Genomic DNA, 20636 nt, shown 5'->3' with positions numbered 1-20636 from the left:
ATCCAAACCTTCTGGTGCCAGTGTGACACCACTGCTAGTTTTTTCAAAAGTTAAAACTTTTTCATTTTTCTTTTTTTTTTTCTTCTCCCAACTCTGCTTACAAAATAAATACTTTTTAACATGATTAAGGGGGTAAGAAAAAAATGTTTGTTTTTAAGGTGTTTTGCATTCCCTGTAACAATTTAAGAACAACCTGGTAAGGAAAGAATGAGTTAACTGCTTCAGTAAATAAGAAACTGTATAGTAGGAGTTCTGTGCTGTTGCTAAACCCTTTTGATATTAATTCTTTTCTGTTACTTCTGGGTATTAACTACTCCCCTAAACTGATGAAAAGATGAGTTAATCTTGTACCTCATTTTGTGTTGTGCTGATATAAAGTGTTTTTAATGTAGTTTAGCATTAAATCTATTTAAGTATTTCCACCCCCCTTCCTCCCCCACATCCCCTTCCACCATACAGGTTGTGGAAAGATCCTCTGTAACAAGTAGAATGTTTAAGTCAGTCTCTTCAGGAACAGTTTTCTACTTTTCATCAGAAATGCTTTTCTGATTGGTTCTGTGAAGAACTGGTGAGGTTTTCAGTAGAAAAACGGTGGTTTGCACTCTTACAGTAGCATCGTATTTCTCAATTAAAGTTGTTTTCTTACTGTATTTGCTGACACAAAACAATATTATTTCTGCTTTTAACTTTATAGATCCATCAGCTGATGAATTAAGAAGGCTAATGATGTTGCATGGAGGCCAATACCATGTGTATTATTCCAGATCAAAAACAACTCACATCATTGCCACAAATCTTCCAAATGCCAAAATAAAAGAATTGAAGGGAGAAAAAGTAGTTCGGCCAGAGTGGATCATGGAAAGGTAAGTTTAGGTCTGCTGCTTTTAGAGACTTCTCCTTTGGGAAAAACATTTTGGAAAAAATCTTCGTTATAGAAGCCTGTGTTTTGAGATTATGGTTTAGTTTAAAATAAATCTGTCCTTGCAATATGCCACTGGTACATTGAAGATATGCTTCTTAGTGATTGTTCCTTAAAAAACTTCACTATGAATGTTCCAGAAACTCTCAAGGATATCAGGGAACTGAACGTTATCCTGTTGATTCCATTTACTAGTCAATCGTTTGACCAGTCTTCATTATGTTTTTACCTCTTGTCTTGTGCATTACTTAAGTTTCATTTCATCACTAAATAAAGAAGAATGTCAATAGAATAGCATTTTCATAAAATTTAAATGAATCCTTCTAAACATAAGCATGGTAGGACTTTGTAACAAAACAAAAAAAAAAGAAAAAACCTAAACCAACCACAAGGGATATTTTTTACAAGGAATTTATCTTCTTTATGTTCTTTGGTTCCTCCGTACACTGCAATATATAGGATCAACTAAAGTTGTCCTCAGGTCCTGGAAAAAGATCATAGCCAGGCTCAGAGCATTTAATCTGGCTTGCATTGTCGTCTTCCATCTGAGGGACCCATGGGAAACAGAACAGGCAGGAATATGTTCTGGAAATCGTTCTGCCAGTGTCATGCTATTCATAACTACTCTCTCCTAGATGACCAGTAGAAACTTGTTCTGCGTGCTTGCTTGTAAAATCTTACTTGCAGTTCCCATTTTTGTTTTGCTGATTTTCAGTCCTTTGGATTCAGCTGTTTCATATCATGTATCTTTAAGGTATTTAAACTTTAGTCTGAAATGACAGGTTCCTTTGTTTGAAAAAAAAAAGTTTAGGTACATTTTTTAAAGCATTTTTAAGGCCTCATCCATGAGTTTCAGGACTTGGAGACCTAGTGGTAGGTGTGTTTTTGTTTGAAAGATGTGGCTGTTTTCATTGATGCCGTTAAAGTTCATTATAGTTTTAACCAAGTTGGGAAAGTTAGTTTGTATACATGCAGTAGAGACTTGCTAGAACCTAATAATGTGTGAAATCTCCTAAAATTTCTCTCAACAAGAGAGGGAGAGAAATTAAAAAAGAACATTCATTTGTTAAATACTCCCTTTCAGTCCATGGAATACCAAATTATGTTCCTCTCAGTAGATCAGTGCGTGAAAATCAGTGCAGTGGATGCAGAGGTTCCAAATGTGTTGAATATTCATGTGCACATCATGTTAATGCAGTAGGAAGGATTTTGGTTTTTTTTTTTTTTTTAATTTGGTTAAGACTCATCCCTAAAATGTTACTGTTACAAATTGATGGTAGGGGGGACTATTGTTACATCTTCAGTCTTGTCATCCTGGGCTGCAGAATTAAAGGTCGTTTGTCTGCGAAGCTTTGATTTATTTCTTTGCCTGTACTCAGGATGATCTAGTCCTTAATTACATGATCATGTGCCATCTTTTTTCACGGTGGTACCTGCCACATTCTCTTCACAGAAAAGATTGAACTCAGGTTGCAAATTGCTAATTCAGTGTCTTAGGTTTTGCTTCTTGTCTCTGTAAACCTGTTCCTTCCTTACTGCATGTGACTCATTCTTTCCTGATAAAGGAATGAATGATTAATTCCTGGGTTTTATTGGTGCTTACCACTATAGCATCTGCCTGGTTTCCAAAGTTTAATAACCTTCCATGGCACTTACTACAACGGCTCTTACTTTCATTTTTTGAATGTCACCAAAATGACATAAAGGTAAGCCACCAAAAATGTCAATCCTTTGGAATACGTCATGTGAGCTACGTAACATCTCAGAGTAACTTACACAAGGATGGTAAGGCATTTGTGGAACTTTATTACAGCATTAAAAACTTTGCATATTCTGAAGCATGAACATTCTGAATGATAGTCTAAAGTCAGACTCTCATAAACCTGTTGTTAAATGCAAGTAGCTCTAGAATTTTAGTTTAATTAGCGTCACATAGAGATCCTGTGGTAACAGTAGTTGCGAAAATCCAGTTATGTAGCTTGGAAGGGTTGTTGTGCAATGTATCATGGAAGCCAAATTAAGGTTACTTAGGTGGTTTAAATTTTGTCATAACCTGATGTGAGAGCTTGACTTTCAAATTGGATTTTTTTTTTAACAAACCTTCAACTTTTATAATAAACACGCTTTTCAAAGATTAAGGATAACTAAAACAAGCTACTAGTAGAATTTGTAGATTTCTTATTTTGATTTTCAGATTGGGTGATATTTTTTTTCTTTAAAGAGCTGTGTTAACCTAACATAAATGTGAAGAAAATAACTTTATAGTCATTTCCCTGGGAAAAATAATAGTCTGGTGTATCACGTTTCATTTCCTTTTTCTGATGAGGATTCAGAATGAAAAATAATTGACTGTAAAAGCTACCCATCTTAAGCCTTAAAGCTTTCAGAAGAGATGCCAGGTTACTGTAACAGAGTAACTTATTGTGGAGACTAGCTAAGCATCGAAGGGGAAGAAGGTGGCTTTTCTAGCTCTATTGCAAGCAAGTGGAGCAGGCCTGCTGTTGAATTGTGGGGCAGCTGCATGACAAGGATATGGAATAAGCAGGTCAAGGGGAAGGGATTCTTTCAGTCACTTCAGCACTTCTGAAGCTACAACTGGAATTCTAAGTCTGATTTTGGTCTTCTTACTACAAGAAAGACACTGACAAACTGGAGTGAATTCCGAGGAGAGCCACCAACATGAATAGGGGCCTGGAATGTGATATATGAGGAGAGGCTGAGGAAGCTCGTTTTGCTCTGCTTGGAGAACAGACATCCATTTGTTGGCTTTCATTCCTGTTACAGAGGTTACAGAGTGTGTAGAGCCACATTTTGTTTCCAAGATGCACAGCGAGAAGACAAAAGGCAATATAGTTGCAAGTTGAAGAAAAAAAAAGTATAAGGAAGATATTTTGCACAGTGCAAGAGAGAGAACAGTGATACAGGGGCCTAGCGAGGTTACAGAATCTCTGCCCTTGTAGATAATAAAACGTCAGGTGGATTCATCCCTGGGTAACCTGATGTAACTTTAAAGGTAACGCTGCTTTGAGCAGAATTTGAACGAGAGACTTCCAGAAGTCCTTTTCAACCTCTTTTTTTGTTTGTTTGGTTTTGGTTGGGGTTTTTTTTGGTGGTTATGAATTCTGAGAATTGAGGAGTGTGGAATGGGAAAATATGTTGAATGGTGCATCTAAAATTGGTTTCCAATTGCTGTATGTTAATTAGAAAAATAAAAACTGTGTATCAGTCTATTAATGCATCTACTCCACTAGCTGTTCCTGTTTCTTAAATAAATGGGGGGGGGGGTATCATCTTGAAATTGCAGTAATGATTTTGAAATAACCACCCAGGTTCATGTGGTGGTATGAGAAACAGTCTTAACCAGAAGTCGTAAAAGCGTGGTTACTGCATCACCACTTTCTGTACAAGAAAGCTTTGGAACTCTACCATGTGTATTTTTAACTCTGGCAATGGTTAACTCTGGTTTAATGTAAGTGATGTTCCTTTATGAATGCCATATATTCATGCATCAAACTGTGTTTAATTGATACACTTCTAGGGCTGTTTTTACTATCCCATTCCCATAGAAACCTTACCAGGTCTCTATGTATATGCTAACTAGTTTTAATTTACTAATTGGGAAATGTGATCTCCCACTATATTCTTCTCTAATTGCAGCAAGAAAGCTCCTAAGGGCTTTTCTTCCACTGTCCAGCTCCCTTGATAGCGGTACAGATTTGAGCTAGTTACAAAGCAGGTCTCCAAGAGGAAGCATTCAGGTGTTGAAGAAAAGAAAAACAGTATTTGTCACTGAGCTACATTCTCTTTAAAAATTTCGATCCAATTGTGTCTTCAAAACTGAACACCTATATTAAGCTTTTTTTTTATGTGAGAGAAGTTCCTCTGCTGTAAGAAGTTTCAGCATCTCTGACCCATGTGAAGAGTTGTATGTGAAAAAGAGGTGGAGTATAGGCAGGGAAGGCTATTATCTCTGCTGCCAGCAACAGGCAGCAAGGTGGAGAAATGAAATCACACTGTGGTGTATTTTTGAGAGGATTCCACTTCAAAGGCCATGACTTCCCTACAGAATTTAGCAGTTATTGAAGTATAATTGTGGTTTCAGTGGAAGAAGAAAAATAAAGAGGGAGTGTCCTGTTTTCAGCTGAGATGGAGTTAATTTTCATTCTAGTAGCCAGTAGAAAGTGCTGTGTTTTAGATCTAGTATGACAATAAGGTTGATAGCACACTGATGGTTTTAATTGTTGCTAGGTAGTTGTAGTGCTTCAAGTAAGTTATGAACTTCAACTTCTCACACCCTGCTAGCACAAGGAGCTGGGTGAGTAGAGCCAGGACAGCTGGCCCAGACTGGCCAAAGGGATATTCTGTGACATGTGGCATCATGATACTTGGAGAACTGGCAAAGCTGCCAGAAGGTGGAATCACTGCTCAAAACCACACTATTTTTTCTTTCACATTTGCATTTATGCATCACTTGTATTATTGTTATTAATATTAGTTCTCTTCCTTTGATGAGATAGGGAGCCTGCTTTGGCAGGGGGGTTGGACCCGATGATCTCTTGAGGTCCCTTCCAACCCCAAAGATTCTGTGATTTTGTGATTCTGTGATTTGATACCCTATTAAACTTTATCTCAACCCTCGAGCGTTTTTTCCATTTTCTTCCCCATCCCCTTGGGCAGGGAGGAGTGAGTGAGTGGTTGGTTAGTGCTTGGTTACCGGCTGTGGTTAAACCATGACAGGGAGATACAGTGTAACACATAGGACAGAACTGGAATGATTGTGGTAGATATTTACGGGAGGTCTGTTTAGAAATGATTCCTCTATCTGGCTTTCTCCACTGGAAATGGAGAAAGTGAACTACATCTAGCTTACCTCTTTCAAATTCTACCAGTTATATTTTATTGTTGGGGTTTCTTCGGGGGGTATTTTTGGGCTTGACATTATTTGGTTTTTGCTTTGAAATTAAATATTTGGGGGGGGTTGCGTGTTAGGTAGAAAAGAAAAATGGGTGTAGATAATTGACCAATACAACTGTGCAAATATGTTTTACAGTATCAGTCACCAAGTAACAAATGACTTTTCAGTTCAGTTCAGTTAGTAGTGAGAGACGTGGTGTGGGTACATGTGAGTACATGTAGCAGAACAGAAAGAGATAATGACCAAAGTGGTAGTTTATTGTACATGAGGTGGTGGAGTTTTTGCATAGAAGGTTATTTGGTTGTTTTTTTTTTTTTAATGTCTTAAATAGTAACCTGTTCATTTCTTTTTTGTTTGTTTCAGCATTAAAGCTGGACGTCTCCTCTCCCACATTCCGTATCAGCTTTACACCAAGCAATCAAGTGTTCAAAAAGGTCTCAACTTTAATAGCATATGCAAACCTGAAGATGCCATGCCAGGTCCAAGCAATATAGCTAAAGATCTCAACAGGGTGTAAGTATTTCTCATTTTGTAATGCAGATGCTAATCATTTTCCCATAATGGGTTTGCATTTATAACTGTATAGCAGTTCTTAAAGTCATTTCAACTTTAGAAGAGGTAAGCTCTGAGCACCAAAATTCAAAAATAAGATATAGCTATAAAAATAGTTGAGAACTACAGTTACTTTGTCTCTAGTCATTGGACTACTGCTTGATAGTGTGACCTAGGAATCCCAGGATGTAGCATATCTTTATGGAAACAATAAGCGTAAATTAAAGGATTCTGATTAGTGACACTGAAGAGAGGTCTTTATTTCAGAACAAAAAAAAAATCGTATGATTTGATTGCTTTTGCTAAAGGTGCTTAGGAACAAATGTAAATGCATACTAGTTGTTAAGTTCTTTAATAAAAAGTCACAGTGTGCCTTATGTATGCTAATACCAAGGTTAAGTCATTCTTGAGGGAGAAGGTGGATTAAAAAATCCCATTACAGTATAAAAAATTCTAAAGGACCTAGAGAAGGTAACAGAAAGCACCAGCAAAACTCTTTAACTGACAGAGGAATTGGAATTTGGAAAGAAACCTTGCATTTGAACAGACTGCTCTGTAGATTTTTTAAGAGGGTTTCTGCATCTTTTTCAGAAGCATGCTTACTGTTTAAAAAAATTGTGCAATGAGTTGGGAAGAGACCTCTGGGGGTCACCTCCTCCAAAGCTACTGCTCAGACAGGGCCAAGGGTACTGTACAAGATGCTAAACTTTCTGATTTTTAATCATGGCCTGTGGTTTTCCACAGCCTGCTGATTTATTTAGAGTCCAGCTCCGCATAATGCTGAGGAGGCTTTACCACATGAATGGGATTTGTCTGTATTTAGGAAAAATCAAACCAACGCCATAAAATTAATGTCCTAAGCAGTATTTCTTACACATATCTTAAACAACGATACAATCACTATTGCCTCCTATTATTGCATTGTTAATGTTTGGGTTTTTTAGAAAAATATTCAGACTTCCAAAAATATCCATTTAGTCTGGAAAGTAGGAATTTAAAAGCCTGCCCTGTCCATTGATACTAAATACATACCACTGGATATACCACTTGCAGCCATGCAACTCCTCAAACATGTTACGTTTAATATAGTTTATGATTGTGATAATCAAATTGCTGTCACAGATAATTGGCTTTCTGATTTTGCTGGTATACTGGATAGCTAATTATTTTCCACCTTTTTGGTTTTTCTGTACTGAAATTGCTAGGTATGGGAGTGATGCTTGGATGACTCTGGTTTTAATTCCCGTTAGGATTTGTTACAGGATAAATTTTATGAATGAAAACATTGCCTTTACACTGTCAGAGTAACAGTAAATTGCCAGCATACTTGTGGCAGAATACTTCATTTTGAGGACTTAAAAGGTGAACAGTAGTTTGGGATTTTGTCAAAAGCTAAGAATTAAGAATATGGTTGATAGAGCTTGAACAAGTTTTATCTTGAGAGAAGGCAAAATAAATCTAACACATCTAAAGTAATTTCATAAAAAATAAAGGTTTTCTGAGCCTACTTTATTTTTTTAATTTTAGTTTGTAACTATATAAGGAAAATTTTAAAAAAGATAACTCCATCTGATGGTTTGGATATTCCTGACCACTCATGCAGACAGACTCTTGGGATTGTAAAAACTACTTGATTATATACTAATAACAGTTACGAAGATAAATACTTAGCATTTGAAATTACCTGTAAATATGCCTTTCTTTATAAGAGATATGATATTAAATAATTACATCTGTTTCAGAAATCATATTAAAAAGTGTGAGATGGAAAATGAGATCGCAACGAATGGAATAAGTAGCTGGGATGAAGAAGAGGAAGAAGAAAGCGATGATTTTGGATTTACGGGGCTGGAGCAGATCCTTCCTGAACGGAAACAAAATGGGATTCAGTCTCACAAAGACAGCACTGCCATTTTTAATGGACACACACACACTTCTACCAGTGCCTTAAAGACACAGGATTGCTTGGTGCCCTCCGGCAACGGTGTTGCAAGTGGGTTCTCTCCAGGCCCTGTGCAGGAGGAGGGGAAGACTGAAAAAGGCATGGTTGACTTTAGAGACTGCACAACGCAGCAGTTGCAGCAAAGCAACAAAAGTACAGACTTTTCGTGGAATCCACATAGGACTATGAGTAATTCATCCTCATCCTCATCTTTGCACAGTAATGCTAAAATAAATGGTGCTCACCACTCCACTGTTCAGGGGCCTTCAAGCACAAAAAGCACTTCTGTACCTACTTCTAGCAAGGCAGCTTCCTTACCTGTGTCCAAACCTTCAGAATGTACTTTTATTTCTGACTTTTATTCACATTCAAGACTGCATCATATATCAACATGGAAGTGTGAACTGACAGAGTTTGTCAACAGCCTGCAGAGAAAAAACAGCGGTGTCTTTCCAGGAAGGGAAAAATTAAAAAAATGGAAAGCAGGCAGGTCTGCACTTAAGACTGACACAGGTAGATACTTGTTTAAGAAGGTTTATGTTGAGAAGGTGCCTTATGTCTTTGTACATTAAATGTCTAACTGAGACTAAGTAGGTAAATATTCAATATTCTCATTGCATTCAGGCTATCTGGAAAAGCTTGGTGACTTTGATGCGCTGAAATCTATAAAGGATCCAACTGCTTTTGGTTTTGATTGTTTGGGCTTTTTTAGCCTAAAATGTGTCTTAATGTGATACTCTGGTCTACATTTAATTCCTCCTTGTGGAAATAACATTCCTGACTTTACCAAGGTATATGGATTGATTGAAGGGAAAAAATACTATGTGTATCTCTAAACACACAAGCCCATAGTTGCTATGTGGAAATCTAAAGGGAAAAAAACCAAAAGAAAAAACCATGCTACTTACAGTTCAGTTTGAAAATTTCAAGGATGAGTAACATTTGGAAGTGAACTAAAGTCTTTTTTTTTTTTTTTGTTAGTAAGAGTTATATACCTTTGGGTCTGTTGAAACAAGTGTCATGTGAGCCTCCTGAACCTGGCTTGTGACAGAAATGTTTTATGTCATTGCATCAAGGGCCAAACTAATAAAAAAAAATGCAGGTAATTCACAAGAGGCAAAGTGTTACAAGTTTAGATAAAGTTTTTGCATCTTTAGAATCTCTCATTTACAGTCTTATTCAATCACAAGGCTAGCTCTGTACCATTAAAGAGATTCTGACTCTGTTGTGCTGTAAAAATACTCACTTGTAATCATATGCTTGACGATAAATCACCACATCCTAAAAAGTTACTGTTAGATAAATAACTGATGCTGTGTTTGTGCTAGGACACCCCGGTTATAAAACATGTTAGCTTACAAACTACATTAATGTGTATTATTTCCATCAGAATGTGGTATAAGCTAATATATTTTTATTTTCTCTTTGATTTGGCCTAGAGTATTCAGATAGTTAATGACTCTGTTTCACTTGACAAATAGCAACTTCTTAAGCAGTAACTTGATCTGTATATATGGCCTTTATAGGACAGTCCTTATTTTTCAAAGAATGAATTCAAATGGTAAGTTACTTATACAGGAGAACATTTTTCTGATTAACTCACATGTTAAGCAGAACAATTCACTTAATGAATTGAAGTATTTTTTCCTCTGTTACACTCTGCATTGTTCAAATTAAGGAGTTTTTTTTGTTTCTTGGGGGAGGTCTTAGATACAGCATCCTCTGCTAGATCAGCAACATAGACATACTCACTTGAATTTAGAGAATTCTTGACACAAGTATTTAGGTATGCAAGTTTTTCAGTCTGGAGCTATCTTGGTCATCTTTGCTGAGTGTTTGCATGAGTACAGCAATGACAAAATCCAATTGTTTGAGAGGTTTAAAAGTAATTTTTAGTGTGTTTGTGAAGAATTAGTGGTAGCCCTTAGTGCAGCTAAACATTCTTATCTTTTGAACAGTATTGTGATCAATGAACAAAAAGGTGTGAAGTTCTCTGTTTCAGATTCAGTGTTAACATAGCAAAATTAAGATCCAGTTCCCACAACATGCATTCATCTCCTTGTGTGGGGAAAACTTACTAGGTGGAAGGTGTTAAGTATGAGAAAATAAAATAGAAACTTTTAAGTTGATGCATTGTTAGGTTGTTTGTCTACTGTTTATGTTTAAACTTATTTGAGAAATTTGTAAATGTAAATTTTTGGTGAGAAGAAACAAAAATCTTTATATTTAGGATGGTAAAAAAAACTTGTTAATAATTGCTGATGAGTACTGTGAGTAGTACCAAAGTGTATAAATTAGGGTTCAAGTTTTCTATTGGTGTATCTTCATACTAGGTAATGTGTCTGTTGCGAGCTCAGCCAAGCCACAGAGCTGCATAATGCACGTGGATATGGATTGCTTCTTTGTGTCTGTGGCTATCCGAAATAGACCAGATCTCAAAGGTTAGTATTTAATTCTACATGTTATAGTTTACTGATCTGGGCCTTTAAAAACAAACACAAACTTGCATGTTCACAAAATGAACTTGGCATGTTCATCTTTTTTCTGGCGCCTTTGATAGACCACGCAGCTCTCATATCCCGGATTACTTTCTCACAATCAGAAAGCAAGAAGAGAGAACTGGAATTCTCCCTGCTGTCTCCTTTCAGTATCTAAAGTAGGAAGAAAGAAGTAAAATCTGGAGTAACCATTCTCTACAACATTGCACTACTGTATTGGAACTTAAATCTACTATGTTAGAAATTGGCGATCAATTTCTACTTGTACCTAGAGTGGGTTTTGATCACACTTTCATGTTTAAAAAAAAAAAAAGATACCCTAGTAATTTTCTTGAAGTAATGTAAGGAGGTTTGTTTAACTAGAAAAGTGGAAAGGTCAAAGCTGGGAATTTATTGTCTCTTTGCCTGATTCATCTTTTTCAAGCGAAATTTGCTTCTTCCCTTTCATATCTAAGCTTTTACACATGAAGTATTATAAGATCTGGAGGATGGGCAACTAGAAAACCAACTTGTGTGATCACCCTTAGGGCATAAAAAGAGTTAGCAATTTTTAGTGGTTTGGCTTTATATACATGTATAAGTATACATGTATACAGTGGGAATCCTAGTCGTTCTGTGCAGACTCTGAACCTCGATCACGCACAAGTCTGAAGACTTGGTGCACTGGTGACCATCAGGTACCCAGCTGTTGTAGGCCTTGAGAAAGAAGAATAAGCTTTATATACAGTTCCTGTGCTCTTTTCTTTCCAAAGGCAGGAGCAAGTGTGTCCAAGATAGTTCTGGTATGTTTAGCTCTTTAAAACTTTATTTCCTGACAAGTTTCAAATTCCATTTCTGGCATATAAAGAACGTAGGACTTCTCTGCAATTATTTTTAATGTTCCATGAAACTCTGCCAGAACTTTTAGTACATAAATTAGCTTCCTGTAGAAAACTTATGGAGGTGTTTGTATTACTAATAAGTAAAAGTTTACCAAAGATTTTAATTTGTACAGTTAATTAAACGTGTATTCTTGGTATGCATATACTTTTCTAGTTTAAGCTAATACTAAGCTTTTATTTAAGCTAATAAACATTATTAAGTATATAAAATCAGTATAGTGCTTGCTTTGTCTTAAACTAATGCATCATTAGGACATTGATGAAGTTTCACAGCTTCAATTAATACTTGTTACTAAATACAAACTAGTATGGCTGTGTTTTCTTTTTACACGTGACTGCAATTAACACAGCAAATTCATAATCACAATGCAAAATAATTTCCATAGCAGCTTCCTCCTTAATGCCACGAGTGTATAAGCGTGAAATAAATTATTTTTAAAATTGTTCTTTATGATTTTACCCTAGTTGTTCTCTTAATAAAATGTAAGCTATTATGATGTTGACTTACTAAGTTCATGCATTTCTTCTCTACAGGAAAACCGGTAGCTGTTACTAGTAACAGAGGTGCAGGAATGGCACCACTGCGCCCCGGTGCAAACCCCAAGCTTGAACAGCAATATTACCAGAACAAGCTATTGAATGGCAAAGCAGGTACAGATAAGTTTGTTTGTTTGTCTGTGTGTTTTTAGGTTTTGTTATTGAAGACTTTTCCTTAAACTTATTAAATTAACATGTGTGCAAAGTGGATAAATTTGGGGTTTTTTTCATGCAAGGGATTTCAGAAAAGAAATGTCTTTGGACAGCACAGTGTTATGTGTCCTCAGTAATAACATGCCACTGTGATGACTTGCTTAGTTAGCTTTGCTCAGTAGGAGTGAAATACTGTAGTGTAATTTTTGGATTTAGTCACTTTCTTTCAGGTTGAATATAAGGTAGAATGTTAAGTAGTTACTTTAAAATAAGAAATAAACCCACAATCGCTTTGTTCAGAGTTATTCTGTTACAGAGAAGAAGGTACAAAAATAAATTTTAAAGGCTGCTAAACTTTTTTACTATAAAAGTATGAATGTAAGCACATGCCCAGTGAGAAATCAATCATCTGAAGTTGGCTTTTGAATTGCATGTGTACAGTATCTGTGTACAATGAGTTAATTTGAGCAGTCCTCAGAGTATTTTAGGTATCTGGAAAGTCTGTGTAACTTCCATGAGTTCTGTCTCTCCAGTACTTTGTTTCCTCAAAACCAGGGCATCTGTTGGACTTTGAGAATTCCTTACTTGCCTGCAGTAATTTAGAAATTTATCAATTTCTGTGTCCTGAAGTAGCAGTAGACTCATGAACACAAAACATACTTTCATTAACAAGTTTTATTATTATTCTACTGCCTGAACTGTATTTAGTATGAGAAAGTATATTGCTAAGCATTGGCAACTTGTCTTTTTTTTTCCAACTGTCTGTTTAATCACCTTGAAACTTAGTTTTTACCACAAAGTTGGCAAAACGTGCATATGCATGGGGCAGCTTCTGTTTAATTTCAGTTTAGATTTGGAAGTTGAGTTTTTGCTTTACACCTTCAATATGCACTTTTTACCAACCTTGTGGTAGCAGCTACTATTGTTATAAAGTTTACACCTCAGTGAGTTATTTTGCTGATACAAGAAGTAGAAAAACCCAGGTTGTTCTTCCCTGGTTGTTTCTGAAATATCAGTACTTTAGAAAAAAAACAAAACCAACAAGAAACTAACAAATTCTGCCAGACATTGGGAAACAAGGTATTAGTAAGTGATGCTGTTTTATTTGTCTTTTTACTGTTGTTGAAGAACACTTCAAAACTGAGGTAGAACATATGTTTGTGGAACCCACCGGCCTTGAACTTTTTAAGGACATTTCAGGATGCTCCAGGCTGAGCTTCTGCCGTGTTGTTTGCAATGCCCTATTTAAGTGCCTTTCAAAGATAGCTGTGGCTTTTGTGGAGTTGGATTTTCTGTAGTGTAGCTTGTGTAGGAACTATTTATTGGTAGTTCAGGTTTTTATACAGTGACTTGGTAACTCTGGTTAGGACCTTACACTGAATCAGGGGTGTGACTTCATACAAGCAAGTGATGTTTGGAAGTGAGGCAGTTAAATCATGGAAGTGCAGCTGATAGCTGTACCGTGTTCTTTGTGATGCACAAATTCAATAATATCTCTTCTACAATATTGCTTAAGAGTACAGCAGATTTCAGCCTCATTGTAGAACAAACTGAGTTTCTTACTGCAGCTGTTTTTTCTGGATATCCACACATTCATTTCTTTAACTTCAACATCCAATCACACTGGCTTGCACACAGGCAGTCAGATAGCTCTTCCTTTCTTGATACTTAGTCTGATTGTGCAACCTATTGTTTTGGTGAAAGGGTTTTTTCCTAACTCTCTTTTTGTGGTCTCTATCTAATTAGCTGCAGTTCATATTATTTTTTAGTTTCTTTGTTAATTTTTATCTCCATGTGCAATGGTTTTGTCAACAAAAAATGCAGCCTGTTGTTTCGGCTTGCACTCTCATAAGTACATGGCTTGTCTTTCTTTTGGGAAAAGAAATTACAGTTAGTTATGGTCTTAGGTGAAAAGCTGGAATTGCAGGTTAGGCTTTTCTAACATCACAGGGACGGAAGTGTATGTGAAACACTTCACTGCGTGTTTTAATTTTGCCATGCCAGAGGTACATATGGCCCAGTAGGTACATTTATCACATGGAAAAGTACTTTTTCCAAAACATCAATATACAGAATGCTAAATTGTGCTGTTAAACATGCACAGTTCTGTTTTGGGGACGTGTTATATAAATGAAATAAAAAGGTTGTTGGGACCAACTTTGACCATGAGCATATTTTTACATCCATGCCTCAACATGGAATTCTACATCATTTTTTGATGCTTCGTGCTTTCCAGGCTGTTCTCTGATTTTGCCGTCTCCAGGTCTTGCTTATAAGAAAAAATGTTCCAAATAATAATAAACAAAACAAAACCCTTATGAAACACTTTTGTCCAAGTGCTGAATTCTGCTGCTTCCCCTACTTCTCTTTTTAAATTTTTTTTCCCCCAAATTATTTCTTTAGTGATACTGGTTCCTGCTTTTGATCTGCACAGCTAGACAAGTATCTAGTGTCCATAGAATCTTGACTCCTTTATGAAATACTTTCTTTTTCTTGTTTGAATTCATCCAAAAATGTATAACTTTTTAAATTTTAAAGCTCACTATCATTCTCACCCTAAATCTCCAAATTGGAGATAACCTTTCTGGGTAGTAGAAATTACTTCTCTGCATACATGACATCTTTAACATTCATATTCTAAAGATAGAAGATTAACATATGTTAGTCAGGATTCATAGTTTGGGGTCTCTTTTCCGTGGCCAGGATGCCCAAGATGTGAATGTTTTCTAGGCAGGCTTCCTTTCCCTCAACCCTAGTATCTCCCCTTTTTTCATTCTAAAGAGCAGCAGATTTTAACCATCATTTTAGTCACAGATTTATTCTCAGCGATTTCTTTTTCACAGACTTGGGTCCTGGCCTCTGATTTCTCCATCCGTTGCTCCACATTCACCATGTGCCTGTCTAGTTTCCCAGCTTTTGATGAGAGGTTCTCTACCTTACCTTCCATTGAGGACAATGTGTTCTGCATTGCCCTGAATTTCACATGAAGTGACTCCATCAGCTCATGGGGGGATCTGCTCTGCTGCGATGTGGAAAAAGTCGACGAGTGCAATGAAGATAGACAAGATGACATCATCATCTCAGGCCAGGGCACAGGAAGGCATGGACTAAAGAAATTGTTCTTGTCATTCTTATCTTTATTTGGGGCATAATTTTTGCTCTAATTTTCAGTTGCAGACATCTTAGGTAACTTGCTGAGCTCATCATACACTAAATATTTAAGACACAAGAAGGTGCACAAATTCAGCAGAAACTCTGAATAAAAGCCCTTTTTCACGTGAGTCAGGCTCTACACCTGCTGTCTCCACTCACTCATTACAACACATTCTCTGGTCTGAACACTACTCACACGTGCACATAGCACCATGTTTCCTTTCAGCCAAATTGTCGGTGTGTAAGTTGTTAGTACCATGAAACTTAATTAGGCATTGTGGCACTCTGAAGAAAATTCTGTGTTTTGTTTTATTCCAAAGGTGTATGGTATTAAACAGACTGCAGTAATGAAAAAGAACTACAACATACAGACTAGACTTCATTTTAAGTAAACAGAAGGGTTTTGTCTGTATGAAACAGTGCTGTTTTGATTCTGATGGCAAGTTTGGAAGGGTACAGTGGTTTTTGCATCTAGCTGTTTTTTCAGGCTGATCTGTATTTAGCATATAGGCATGTATCTTACAAGGTTTATATACTGTGAAACCCAGAATAGAAAGGAAAAGAAAATACTTGATTCCAGCATTCAGTGTCACAGAGTTCCACCAGTACCTAGTGTGCTTTAAAAATTTATGTAAGAGCATGCAGTAAAGTTTTATAGAATTAGGGAAGGTCTGTCTCGTTTGAAGCCTGGGTACATTATTTAATTGTATCATTTTGATTTGAAAGAAGTTGACATATCCTAATAAGAGATTTATTAGGAAGTAACAGTGGAAGTTTTGTCAATTCATATCCCCACAAGAGTGTTAAAGGAAATAGAAATTTCCAGCTAGTGTTTTTTAGTTTGAGCTAATTAATTAGCATTCTGGTTATTTCACTTGTAAAAAATCAGTTCATCGTGGTATCCAGATTATTAGAAAAATAATTTTATATAAGGAATTTGTAAGTATGATAAGAAGTGGGTTTGTATTCTGAATTTCTGTGTTCTGGTAGTAGTTGTGCTTTTTGTAAAAAGGAATGTAGCTACATGTCTCCTTGTTAGCTCAGGAGTTGGTAAATTTTTGAGTGTCTTTTATTTGTTTACAGGATATGGTTATAGCAGTTAGCCTGAAGTGTCTAATAATTTTTATCATCATTAAAGCTGAGAACAGTCTTATTTTTTATAGCATGGTGTATGTAGTCACCAACAGCTGCTCTCTAGTAATTTTGGGGAAAAATAGGTAAATAAGTTAGTATTATTCTCAGTAGTATATACAGACCTGTCTGAAGAGAGAGATTACTAGGGAGGAGGTGATGTTCTGTTTTGGTGGGTGGTTTTTCATTGTTGTTCTTGTTTCTTGGCCGTGGTATGAATGAATATAGTATTAAGAACCTCTTCATCAACAGGTAGCAGTATAGAAATTGTGTAAAATAAAATCAGTAATTTTTATTTTATTCACATTCATTCAGTTGAACTCTGAGTAAAAATAACGTAAACACAAATGTAAATGTTATTTTCCAAGCAGAAATTAGAGTACCTGATAAGCTGGACTCATCAGCCTGGGAGCATTCGGATTACACACATGTGAATGGAGCTGACTTCGATCTCACTGTTCTGTCCATGGCTGAAATAGCTTCTTGTAGTTACGAAGCCAGGTAGGTAAAAGTTACCCATCAGGTTGCTTGAAAATGTCATACAGATAGCCAGAAAATGTCCAAAAATAGCATTTAAATTGGTTTTCCTTAAATGTATCTTGGGAGGATTAGTTTTAGCTAGATGGGTTGTTAGAATTTAACACAAGGTCTTCTCTTTGGATGCTGCAGCTTTTTAAATGCTGCTTAATAGCTCTCAGTGTATCCTGCATGTTACTTGAAACATCGAGTCTGTTAAGGAAACCCTTGAGCTAGACACCGTGATATTTTTGATTTCGTAATGTTTTCTATCTAAATCACATTCTTGAATTAAGAACGTTCTGTTACTGAAGGTTTCAGTTAAAATCAGTAAGTATGACTAGTACACTTGAAGCCATCTCTTGCACAGATTATGTTGAGCACTCCCAATAACACAGCTTACAAATCTTCAGAATGTGAAACAGCTTGTTATAAATACAAGCTCACTGTTAGAAATAAGATGTTCTTCCCTGATGGAAATAGTGCTTGAGAAATTATTCCTTCCTTGGAACCTTTCTCAAGCATGCTAGGATAGGCAGGCTTGTATTTGTATCTTGAAAAGTTAGTTTGTTTATTATGGGGAGCATAATTTTGTTAGCTTGCACAGTGGAATATAGGATACAGTTACCTTAGTCACTGTAGTATATGTATGGTTTTAATTCACAACAGAAGACAGCAAGTAGTGTATTCTGGAGACTTTGTCTTAAGCATGTTCCCAGAGGCAGGGTGTCCATGCTGCATGCCTGAATATTATACAAATACTCTACTTTGCAGTTATTTTTTTCTTACCTATTAAATTGCTAGCAGTTGGACTAAGTTCCTTTTTACTGATAATTCACTTTTTTTTTTTTTTTTTTGGAAAATACAAATCCTTCATTTGAATACCCCGTATTAATTTGTAGGAAAGTTTGTCCTGTCTTTATTTGTGGGTTGTTTTTTTTTTTATTATTTCATTTTAGGCAAGTTGGCATAAAGAATGGAATGTTTTTTGGTCAAGCAAAAAAGTTGTGTCCAAATATTCAAGCGGTTTCCTATGATTTTGATGCGTACAAAGAAGTGGCTCGGACGGTATACGAAATACTAGCAAGGTAACGGGAGTTGTTTGCTTACGTGATCTTCCTTGGTAAGGTTATTGAGTATATGTTGTTTGCCATAACTGAATGCCATTATTTGATTTAGTATGTTCATCTCCATGTTACTCTCCAGCTTTAGTAAAGCCATTCGTATTTGAGCTCTTCCTTTTGTAGTACTTCTGTTATTTCGGTGCTTCTGAGCATTCTTTTATCTTGAAGCCCAATCTTGTAAACAGTGAAGATCTGACTTCCAAAGGAGTCATTGTTAAATTTTTTTACTGATTGTGCTATGGGAATCAGATCCCTGCTTAGTGGCAAGATTATTCAAACAGGGTTTTTTTAAGTAACTTATGAGTGGATTATTTGAGTAACAACTATTCGAAACTGCTTTATGGCTTAAAATGCATTTAAACAAAACTCAAAATTTGTTATTGTTGATGAAAAATAAGTATTCAACTCCTTCTTCAGCTGTTCATTTAAAATCATGATGCATGTTGAAATTAGTCCTACATTAGTCGTGTTACTGTAATTTGCTGTAATTTTTAATATGTAAGTGATGTGTAATGCAAAATAAGCAGGGAAATACCACCACAAAAGGAAGACTTTATTTGCTACATATTTGTTTTAACAGATGGTGAGCTGTTGCTGGTGTTTCACCTCCTTTACTTTGTGTTGATAGCTATACTCATAACATCGAAGCAGTCAGTTGTGATGAAGCACTAGTAGATATCACTGAAATCCTTACAGAGACCAGACTGACTCCCGATGAACTTGCAAATGCTATCCGCACCGAAATCAAAGCCCAAACCAAATGCACTGCTTCTGTTGGGATGGGTAAGTACCTCGTTTCATTTCTGTTCAGAAGCAGTGGCTATTATTAGGTGCATCAGAACTGTGCAAGATTGCTAAAACTCTGGAGTGTTTGTGTGGTACTGAGTATATTGCCCTTTCCATTAAGTTAGTGCATATAAAAATGACTAGAAAATAATAGAAAACAGAATATAATTGGCATATAAATTAGTGTATATAAAAATGCTATATAATCTTCCTAAGTGGAAAGTTTTAAGGAAAAATTTACAGAATTGGTATCACTACTTTTTTATCTGAACAGTATGGTAAAATCCCATCTGTATTATATTCTTACATTCATTTTTATGAAATTTTACTCTATTTTTTCAGTAAATAAAAAAAAAAATAGCAGAGATTCTGCTCTTCATCGCACATAGCAGTAAGAGTTTACAGAGTGGCATGATTTAGCAGTTACTGGAAGGCATGGAAAGCAAAGACTGGTGTAATTTGTAGTAGGTATTATAAATGAAATCACACAACTGAAAAGACTTTCTTTATTTCTTTTCACTTACCTCCTTCCTTTCTCCTTTGTTTTTGTCTGGGTTTGCCTCAACTAGCATTGAGCTATACTAAGTGTATGCAAGTGTATGAAATCCACTTGTGAGATGAACTGAAATTCATTACTGTAAGCAGGATTCTTCCTTTATTTCGTCCTGTATCACAGAGCAGAGACTGAAATTCCCTGGGTTCCTGTTTGTGTCTTGTTTTGACATGCAGCATATTTTTAATCTTTTTATATTCTTATTTTAATGCATTGCTTTTTTTTCTAGAGGAAGACCAGAATTTAGTTTTTAAGCACTTTTTTCTAATCTGGTACCAGAATTCTCTTACTGGTTGAAAGAGAAAAAAACCTATAAGCAATTTTTTTTTCTTAATGATAAATTTATGTGAGATACTGGAAAATAATTTTGGTGTTCTTTCTAGAAATCCGTATGGTAGGTACACAACAAGGACTTTGTCTCTTCACTTATAGTTCGTTGTTAAGTAAATAAATCAAAGGAATACAATTGTACTATTACATGAATGCAGAGACCTTATTTAAAAAATGTGGTCTGCCAGAAACATACATCTTGTGTAAGTGTTTTATATGTTGCCCAATGGGAAAGTTGTACCACTATAATACAATGTAAATTTGAAATAGGTACTGGTATACTCTTGAGATCTCCTCTCAACACTGTTTGTCTGATTAGAGATAAATTAAAGAAGGACATGCTTATACCAGTTGAATAAATTTAATTTGTACCCTAGAGATTTTAGTGGCTAAACTAAACTGATTTAAACAATGCTAGTGGAAGATTAAACACTCATCTGTAAACAACCTGTGTCTTGGTTTCTCGTTTGTTAAATGAGGTATTAGGTTTTTCCTACTTCACTTGAGTGTTGTGGGAATAATACACTGCAGAAGGTAAATCACTGAGATTTCATGGCATTAAGGGCTATGTTGGTGCATTTGATAGATCAGAGGATCAGGAACCTTCAGTGCTCTATAGACAAAAGGTTTCCCAAAGTTAAATAGG

The 20636-nt window shown here is 35.9% G+C and overlaps 1 protein-coding gene across 1 annotated transcript in view; it reads left to right on the top strand.

The window, feature by feature from the left end:
* Nucleotides 1–20636, top strand: part of REV1 (REV1 DNA directed polymerase) — a 59420-nt gene that overhangs the window by 15601 nt on the left and 23183 nt on the right. Inside the window, exons 4-11 of the mRNA XM_084269855.1 lie at nucleotides 695–863; nucleotides 6198–6347; nucleotides 8129–8841; nucleotides 10662–10769; nucleotides 12242–12358; nucleotides 17053–17182; nucleotides 18157–18285; nucleotides 18950–19104. Coding sequence (XP_084125981.1) covers nucleotides 695–863; nucleotides 6198–6347; nucleotides 8129–8841; nucleotides 10662–10769; nucleotides 12242–12358; nucleotides 17053–17182; nucleotides 18157–18285; nucleotides 18950–19104 — 1671 coding nt within the window. The remainder of the gene's footprint in view (nucleotides 1–694; nucleotides 864–6197; nucleotides 6348–8128; nucleotides 8842–10661; nucleotides 10770–12241; nucleotides 12359–17052; nucleotides 17183–18156; nucleotides 18286–18949; nucleotides 19105–20636) is intronic.

Source organism: Gallinula chloropus (assembly GCF_964237585.1).
Source record: "Gallinula chloropus genome assembly, chromosome: 1".
Classification (NCBI taxonomy): domain Eukaryota; kingdom Metazoa; phylum Chordata; class Aves; order Gruiformes; family Rallidae; genus Gallinula; species Gallinula chloropus.
This window is presented reverse-complemented; position numbering and strand designations above follow the sequence as displayed.